Raw genomic sequence first — 9,659 nt, 5'->3', positions numbered from 1 at the left:
ACCTCTGTCCGAATTTGAGAGATGGAAAGCTACTGAGTTTCGCTCATTCCTACTATATACTGGGCCAGCATGCTTAAAGGGTAGAGTGCCGACACCAATTTATGACAACTTTATGTTGCTGTCTGTGGCCATGACCATCTTACTTAGTGTCACCTTAGTGGGAGATAAGGCAGACTATGCCCACACCCTACTCTTGGCATTTGTAAAGCACTGCAGCGAAGTCTATGGTAGGGAGTACGTTGGGTACAACATGCATGCATTAGTTCACCTTAGTGCACAAACAGAGAAGTATGGAGTGTTAGACAACGTATCATGCTTCCCATTTGAGAACTTCCTTGGGCAACTAAAACACATGATCAGAAAGCCAAACAAGCCCCTAGAACAGGTCATCCGCCGCTTGTCTGAGAGGAGCTTTAAGTCCAGCGAGTGTGTTACTAGTGTGACGTCCAGTCTATCCATCGAGCATTTCAGTGGCCCTGTACCACCTCACATTAGTGCAATCAAGCAGTTCAAAAAAATGACTGTTCAGGGGGCCGTCATCCAGGTTTCAGCCAGTGACCGTTGTGTGGAGCTAGCTGGGGGAAGGATAGTGGTAATTGACAACATCGTAGTTGACAACAAGGCAGACGTCCACATAGTGTTTAGGCCATTCACAAAGCTCTGCAACCTCTTCCACTATCCCCTTGAATCCTCTGAAGTTGGCATCTATCATCTATCTGCCCTGACACCCCAACTGCACCACACTCTAGCTGCCCACATAAAGAGGAAATATGTCCTGCTTCCAGTTAAGGATGGTTTTGCTGGGCTACCAATGGTACACCTGTAGGACTGCTGTTTTTGTATGTTTGCTAAGTGTCACAGTTTTGTTCAGTTTTAACTGCTGATATGTTGTATCTGCCCATATCCTAAATCTGATGAATGGATTGAATGTTTTAGAAATTATAGTAGATCATTTTGTATTCACAAGTGTCCCAACTCATGTGGAATTGCTGTAGCAATTGTTATTATATTATTATATAGGTATTGAGCATTAACATGTCACTATTTCTCCCTTCAACAGACATACAAGATACATCATACAAGAAAATATATTTTTATTTATTTTATTTTATTTTATTTATTTGTATTTATTAAGAAATGTATTTAGTTGTGTCCTTCCCCAAGGAGGGGTTCATTTTTACTGTTCCCAACACATGGATTGCTTCCAATAATAAATGCTACTGGCCACCTTACACATCCAAAGAAAAAGTCAAGAAGGCTGCCTTAGCAAATGAATCCCCTGACCCCCAGACATGGACCTTGTATCCAGTGGTCATACTTAAAGTTAAAGGTAGGATTTGTGTATATTTACACATCATAATGTAGTGTTTTGCTTTGGGAGAAAATGTTTCAGGTTAACTATTGGAATGTTGTTTGTTTGATTTTGTTGTTGTTTGATATAGAAACGTATAAAAAGGCCCACCATTTTTATATGAAGGCAAAAAAAGGAGAGTCATTGGATACCACCGATGATGATGTGAAAAGAAAAAGAAAGTAAGATCATCATAATTTTTCACAATGATGTGCAATATTATATTAAAAGGGAAGAAAATCTGGTACCACACGGATGTCTTTTTTAAATAATAATAATACTTCTTATTCGGTTGGTTATTTATAGAAAGGCGGAGTATGTGTTAACATGTGTAACATTATGGCATTTATAACTAATCATCAATTCACCAATGATAATACCCTTAACTTTTTGTAATTTGTTTCATCCAGAGGCGTCGTCAGCCCCTTTTTACTGGGGCACGTGCCCCAGTAAAAGTCTCCAGTGCCCCAGTAAAATTCCATTGATCATTATTAAATTAATCTGCAGAAGCGCCGCACTCGCTATGGAATCGACAGGATTCATCAAGTACATCTCCTGCTGCCTCGGGAGTCTTCAGTCGAGCCTGCCTCTTACCAGCCAATCAAAAAACGAAAGGGGCTACATAAAAGCCAATCAGAAAATAGCCCTATTGTATCTGGGTAAGATTTAACGCAACAACCAATGAAAAAAATCAGTTATTTACGGATTCGTCCACGTGACTCTTCTGAATGTTTCAGTGGTAAAGTGTGTAAAGTATGACCAAGTGTTTCTTTCTGTTCAATAGTCTAGATAGAACTTTATCAATCCCCTGTAGGAGAAATTTGTTAATAAAACAATAATGGTAAAAAAAATAAGGAATCTCCCACTTCCGGCTTCCATGAAAGAGAACCATACTAATTCACACAATAGCGTTGATGCAAATCTAGCATTAAAGGTTAATTTAAGGAAGTTCTCTCCAGTCACGCTGAAACTAGTTTGCTAGTAGTAGCGCTTTAATTTGCAGTGTGAGAAATCTGAATGCTGACAAAATTCTCAGAATTCTGACACTGCAATTTATTTGCACGCTACGACTAGTGAACTACTTTAAAAAAAACTCGACACTGCGACCAGGCGACAAATGACTGGTGAGAAGCTTCTTAAATTAACCTTTAATGCTAGATTTGCAGCACTTTAATTCCCGTCAACTTTGTTTTCTAACACCAGCATTTCCACAACTATGCTCATGTTCGTGACTGCTATAGGCCTACAAAACCATTTATAGTGCATCTATTTTTCTGCTGGGTAATGCAGCTTTAATTTGGGCTCTGATTCTGAATAAATGCCGCTGCTGAACTGTGTGAATAAATAAAGGGAACTGAAATCTAAAGAAGACACGTGGTTTTGATGTAGGCCTACCGTGAATTCCAGCTGAAAGTGGAACATTGCTGCCATCAGGGGAAATTAATGTAACCTAGGCATATTGTAAGTAGCTTTCAATTCCTTGTTTTTTTGTTGATCATGTTTCGTTGGAAACCACGGGAGCTGGAAACAGCCCAGAGTAAGTCATCTCCTTTTTTAACGTTACAACAAATTCACAACTTGTTTGACACAAACAATGACAACTTGATTGCTGTTAAAGAATGTTGCCCACATAATTAGCACCAGTTTTTCAATACTGAGCGTCTGTAGCCTGTAGTTTTATAGCACACACACACACACACACACACACACACACACACACACACACACACACACACACACACACACACACACACACACACACACACACACCATGCGTGCACGCACACACGCGGAAAATGAATAATGAATGAAAAATTGTCTGTCTTCAAAACTTGAGGAAGTTTTAGTGGACAAAAACTTCCTTAACACAAAAAAGGAAATTATGGATATACAGGGTGTTTTTAACATATATGGATCCAACAATGTTCCCAACACTGACACAGATAATTCAGATCATTGCACTCACAATTCCTGTAAACAGTTGTAGTTGTGAGCGATCTTTCAGTGTGTCGAGAAGGCTCCACACCTGGCTTAGGTCAACCATGGGGCAAGGAAGGCTTCACCAACTTTCTCTTTTGTCCATTGAAAAGGAGCAACTATGCAAAGTGAGTCAAAGCCACGTTATTGACCGCTTTGCCACCATGAAGGCGCGGCGATACAGCTTAATAGTGAAAAAATAATCATTAAAAAAGGCTCTATGCAGTAGTGTATGGCCTTATTTAGTTTAATTTAAGAGCTTTGATGGTTCTATAACATTTTCCAGGTTGATTGGTGGCAATGAGCCACCTCACCTTAAGTCAGAAATTCTATTAGTTTTAAACCTTGTTTCTTGCCTTTTTAGTACATGTCGTTCTGGCAAAATTATGCTGTTTCCACACAGCTTCTAAATAAATATAGATGTGTAGACTTCTCCTGATAAAGAGGTGAAGGTCATAAAGAGACTTTTTGTTTATTTGTCAGTTACCTTATTTGTAAATCTTTGAGATGTGTATGTGTTTAAATAAATATAATTGTACGGTACTCATGAATCCATCTTTGCGTCTTTACCTTTACCAGTGCTTTAATATAGCCTACAATATGACAGTGACAATGATTTTGAAGCTTGTACATACCCTTCTGTATCCATCTATTTCATATTGTGCACACGTAAAAAAAAAAATGTTGGCAGTTGGGGGCCTTTGCCCCAGTAAAACTGTAGGTCTAGCAACGCCCCTGGTTTCATCTCAAGGCCAAATATGAAATTTTCCCTGCCCGACTACTCCAGTGAAGACGATGACAATCGGAATCTCCCCCCGCCTCCAAAAATCCCAAGAGCACCAGCAAAAAAAAAAAACTATTCCAAATTCAGGTTAGTGATCTCTCTGAAAAGAAATTCCATTTTCTTTATATTTATGCTTTGTCATGGTCTCTATTTCCTCTCTCTATCATGGTCTCTTTGACTTTTTGTGCACACACATTTGCCACCATGCCCTCTGAATAGCATTGCTTTGTTCATTTTATAAGTTGCTTTAAAAGTGCCAGTTAAGTGTAATTTAACACGCTTTTACTTTTCCAATCTGTTCAACAGAGTTGACCACCGTTACTGCTCTGCCAGTAGCACCACCGCTCTTCCGCTCCAGCCATGCCGGTAAATACATAATACAGTGCACAACAGTTGACAGTCCACACCCCTCTCCCTCTCCAAATGCCAGCTGCTTTGTTCATTGTGGAATGAGGTGTACTTAAATGTGTTTGTGTTTTGGAAAGGTATTGCATTACCTTACTCTCCACCTTTTGCTTTGGTAGTATAAAACATCTTGTTGGTAGTAAAAAGGGAACAAATGTAGCACAAGCCATGCGGATAAATACATAATTTGCTTTATGAACTCTGGGACTTTGTCCATGCTGAAATCCGTGTCGCGTTGGAAACCATTTTTACCATAATCTTAATCTCTTTCAAACAGCATACAGTGAGCCTGGCAGAAGACATTGTGGAGGTACAATCAATTAAATCTTCACCTCTTTTTTACCTTTGGTTATCATTTGGTCATTTCACTCAACACGCCTTTACTTTTCCAATCTGTTCAACAGAATTGACAGGTCCGACCTTTATTTTGCCGCCTCCACCACAGCACCCAGCAACATTTTTCAACTCCATCGATGCCGGTAAATACTCTTCAATTGCCAATTGCTTTGTTCATTGTTTTGGACAAAAGTGCCAGTTAAGTGTAATGTCATACCATTGCAGTTATCATTTCACTAAACATGCCTTTACTTTTCCAATCTGTTCAACAGAGTTGACCACCGTTACTGCTCTGCCAGTAGCACCACCGCTCTTCCGCTCCAGCCATGCCGGTAAATACATAATACAGTGCACAACAGTTGACAGTCCACACCCCTCTCCCTCTCCAAATGCCAGCTGCTTTGTTCATTGTGGAATGAGGTGTAGTTAAATGTGTTTGTGTTTTGGAAAGGTATTGCATTACCTTACTCTCCACCTTTTGCTTTGGTAATCAGTAATCAGTAATTCAGTAATCATCTCACTAAGTATGCCTTTTCATTTCCAATCTGTTCAACAGAGTTAACAAGTCAGACCACCACTCCTCCGTCAACTTCGCCCACATCTCTGCCAGTACCACCCCAGCAAGGTACTGCATTTTCATTAATCTGGCGCCAATATTAAGGGAGAAACAAGCCATGAAGGCCTCATTATGTGGGAAGGACATTCATCCCTGATTAAGTCAGGCAATTTCAGTCTCAACTTCTTTACATTACATACACTTTTTGTGTCAGACCAATTCTAATATATATTTTTTTATTCATAGATTTTTACAGACTTGTTCTGCAGCACCTCCGCACAATTGAGGAGGAGCTGAAGGAGGTGAAGCAGCAGGTGGCGGTCAACACAGCCATGATACAGAGACTAGGTGGTGGTGGTGTGGCAGATCTCGGCCTTGTGGAAGACACCAACATGCCATTGAGCAATGCCGAGGACCTGGACGAGCTGGAGAGGCGGCTTATATCTGATGTGGACCTAAAAAATCAACTGGTATGTCTTTTTAAATGTTTTGCAATATGATTATTGTAGCTATACAATTCCTAGCCTGGCTCTCGTAATGAATGTGGCTCTGCCTTGCTTTAATGTTGACTACTCAATGATTCAAAAATGCCATTCAAATCATGGAATGAATGCCGGGAACTGAGACCATGTGTGCATCTGAAACACCTGTCGCGTTTCACATCTGTTTTCCCTTCCCCACTACATTTAAATGTTGACCACGTCATATTAAAAGCCAGGCTATCCACGTCCTTGTTGTGTTGTTAAACTTGAATCTCATTCCCAAGTGGAGTGTTGTGTGCTGAATACATGACATGTTGTCCATTTTTGTCACCATATAGCAAAACAGCTTAAGCCGAAAACAGCTAAAATGTTTGACTGGGAGTTATGCCACTGTCATTTTGGTCTTTGCATTTCAGGTGAACATACTTGCTATTTTGGGAGGGAAAACCACCAAAGACGCAGTGAAGAGGATGCTGGGCCGGGCTTTCAGGAGGTCCCTGGCGCTCCAAATTAATTGGACTGGCGCAGCTGGAAAGATCGCTTTCAAGTCCCTAAACCTGAAGAGTGTGTTGCACAGTAAGTGATTTTGTGAAACTATTGTGAATGTGTTCAAGTATATAACCCCTGGCAAAAAAAAAAGCATTTCGTGAGGGCACGCATACACATTGATGAAGGCAGACATGAAAGTGCTGAACATTAAAACTGAATTTTATTTAACTACTGCATCCTATTATACATGTAGGCTGTCTGCGTATCTTTGCGGTACAGAAGAGTGTTGAATGGGGAGCTTATGTAGCCCCCGCCTAAACGCATGGCATTATGGGGAAGTGAAGTTTATATACACTACATGGGTTCTACATTTTTGTTTTCTCCCAGCTGCGCGACACTAGCTGCGCACAACTCAACCTCTGATTGTTGGAAACCGCTGTCGGTCAAAAAATTAGCTTACGTGGTTGGCTGCTGGTGTCTTGCCCCTCCTCACAACACTGTGTTTATAAACACGTGAATCCATGTATATTCTTCCATACACAACATCTCACTTACTCTTTGTTTTACTACAGGAGCCGTTCGGAGAGTGGTAACCACAGCCACTGAAGAGGAGCTTCAAAAAGAAGTCTCCCTGTATTTGAAGGGGGCGGCTGACAGGGAGGGAGGGAGAAAAGACAGAAAAGGGTGGTGAATGGGGATGGGGAGTGTTGAGCCCATGTTGGCCATATGCTTATGAAATAAACAAAATGTATTGAACCTAATAGCCTATGTGTGGTGAGTCTGTGTAATAGTTGCTGAGGATATATGTTTTTGTACTGGATTACTAAATTATAGAACACATTAAAAGGTTTCTCATCAGCAGGCTGTCTTTACCTTGGTAAATTTTGGTAACTTTGGTAAGCCCAGTAAATAATTGTAATTTTTTTGATTGAGGGCAAATGGAAAGTGTTGTAATGTATTAGATTACTATTTTAGTACATCATTTGAATTATTATGGCCATAAATAAGACCATAAAGGCCATAAATAAGGCCAATTCGAAGCTGGTGGCCCACCATCGGTTCTCTGGTGGTTCGCCGGCGGCTCAAAAGCGGCACAAGGGCGGCCCTTTATCTGCAGCCGCTTTTGAGCCGCCGACGGACCACCAGAGAACCGATGAGCAAAACTCCAGCGGGCCACCGGTGGGTACCGCCGTTGGACCGCCAACTCTGCCGCTGGTGGGCCGCCAGTGGGCCGCTAACCTAATGCTATCTGGGGCTGAGGTCAAGAAACGGAAGAAAATATTGTAGCCTACACAGTTCTGAATTAGCAATACAATGTTATCACATGCTTGCTAGCAATGTTGGTGTGTTAAACCGTATGGATTAAAGTGGAATATTCCAAGAAGTCCTGTGATCAAGACATCGATTTAAGGTAGGCCGTTTGGTTATTAAGTTTGCCCGTCGCAGCATATTGACTTGGGGCCCATGTGATTTTGTTTTGAAGTAGAACTAGATTATAGGTTTGGCTCATGCCAAAGGATGGGTTTATCGTAGCCTGGTATGATCCGCCCTTAATAGAAGTATTATGAAGTATAATAGTATCAACAATAATAGCAACTATTGTATTAATGTTCCACATAGGCCTACATTTGAGACGTATCGCGCAACTAATGTGAATGCTTTGGAATGTACCGTGGCGACGGTGGGTCTGAGATGTGCAATTCACCACTATTGACAGGACAGCTAACCTTGTAGTTGGGGGACTGCTGACGGGCTGTTGATTGAACTATGTTGTTTGTTATCGTGTGGCCGCAGTGCCACCTGGACTAGCAGTGAATGTGTACATGCCGCTGGGCTATTTTCATGTTGGCCTTCTTAAAGATCTTCCTCTATATTGTTCTATGTCTTTACGTCTTTATGTCTGTGCGTGTGTGAGGGAGAGGGAGAAAGATAGCGCACGTTGAACTGTCAAATGATACGATCACACTCAATCACAGTGGTGCGATTAGTCTGTGTTGTTACTGTACTGTAAACTTGCCTCGTACGGGACCGCAACCACCCCAACCCGTGCCGAAAATGTCTTCCCGGCCGTGTCTCTGCCAAATTCAGGTGTTTTGATCAAGGTTTTTTTTTTTGACCAGCAACCTCTTGAATTCGTACAGCAACTGTTAAGCAACTGCAACAAATTATTTCTGGCGCCGCCACTGACACCCCTACTGTCCAAAAGCATCCCCCCCCCCCCATATGGATTTGGAGAGTTGTTGCCACGTCCCAGTGGTGGAAGTATCATATAATATGAAAGACGGCATTCAATTATACTACAATGATCACTTAGGAGGCCGAAGCCCTAAAGGAAGTGATGCAATAGGTGATTGAGGCGAGAACATTTAAGTAAACTGTACCTTAGGGTCTCTTATATATCAAAGGGGGTTTCAAAGGACGCATATACGCTTCAACCTGTGGCTCCAGCCACAGGCTGAAGTTCTTCCCAGACCTATACCCTATGTTGCGTGTGGCCATGACTCACTCACTCAGACATTCAATCACTGTGCTGTGCCTAAACCCCATGTCTTTGCTTTCTCATCAGGCTGGCACTCAGGCTGACACACCTGCAGCAAATCTGAGATCGCTACAGCCCAATTACCAGCCTGCTGTATAAAGCCAGCAAAGTCAGTTGCTTGGGACAGACCCGGCAACACCTTTGTCCCACAGTGCGAGTTGTTTAATAGCCTTTTCTTTCTGTAATCTTTGATCTAGGCCTGGGGATGGCCGGCGGTCCTACTTTTCCGTTTAGTTCTTAGTTTATGATTTGGTTTGGTCAGGCAGGGAGGGGGGCCAGCCTCGACGTCCCTATAGGGGGTGGCCTGGTCCCCCCTCCATTTTGCTGAGTTTGTCCGGCATCCCCAGGTCCCTTTTGGTTTCCAGTCTTCTTTATTTGGTAAAGTATTCATACTGCATTTCAGCTATGGTTTCATTTGGTTAATAAAACCCGTTAAAACATCTTATTTCATGGTGTCCTTCCTTTATGTTGGGGTCTCCAATTCGAGCCACTGGGTATCTTATTCAGTTATGTGGAGGCCGTAACATAATGGGGGCTCGTCCTAACATTATTATTTTTTCTCTCTTTCACTAACTTTAATTGAAATTTGGTACATTTTGTGGGTGTGCACATTTGGAATTTTGAAGGTTTGGATTTATTTTGTCCACCTTAATTAATTAAATTGATTAGTCTATCTTTTGTTTGCAAGATATATCAGTACTTTATTTCAGTACTAGTTACAGGTAATTTTTACTGAGTTT

At 41.6% G+C, this 9,659-nt stretch overlaps 1 protein-coding gene across 1 annotated transcript; it reads left to right on the top strand.

The window, feature by feature from the left end:
• The first annotated feature begins 4,047 nt into the window (after window positions 1-4,047).
• Window positions 4,048-7,071, top strand: LOC130387123 (uncharacterized). Its single transcript, XM_056596116.1, has 9 exons — window positions 4,048-4,199; window positions 4,419-4,478; window positions 4,795-4,827; window positions 4,922-4,996; window positions 5,126-5,185; window positions 5,410-5,478; window positions 5,656-5,879; window positions 6,308-6,467; window positions 6,953-7,071. The coding sequence occupies exons 1-9, from the start codon at window positions 4,124-4,126 to the stop codon at window positions 7,069-7,071; spliced, it is 876 nt and encodes a 291-aa protein (XP_056452091.1). The 5' UTR covers window positions 4,048-4,123.
• The last annotated feature ends 2,588 nt before the right edge of the window (window positions 7,072-9,659 follow it).

Source organism: Gadus chalcogrammus, chromosome 8 (assembly GCF_026213295.1).
Source record: "Gadus chalcogrammus isolate NIFS_2021 chromosome 8, NIFS_Gcha_1.0, whole genome shotgun sequence".
In the NCBI taxonomy this organism is placed as follows: Eukaryota; Metazoa; Chordata; class Actinopteri; order Gadiformes; family Gadidae; genus Gadus; species Gadus chalcogrammus.
The sequence above is the reverse complement of the archived record's forward strand: the minus strand, read 5'-3'. Positions and strand labels throughout refer to the sequence as shown.

Coding starts and splice junctions, on each gene's coding strand:
- LOC130387123 (XM_056596116.1), top strand. CDS start 4,124: ATGACAATCGGAATCTCCCCCCGCCTCCAAAAATCCCAAGAGCACCAG. Junction 5,880..6,307: donor TGGACCTAAAAAATCAACTG/GTATGTCTTTTT, acceptor TTTGCATTTCAG/GTGAACATACTTGCTATTTT. Junction 6,468..6,952: donor CCTGAAGAGTGTGTTGCACA/GTAAGTGATTTT, acceptor GTTTTACTACAG/GAGCCGTTCGGAGAGTGGTA.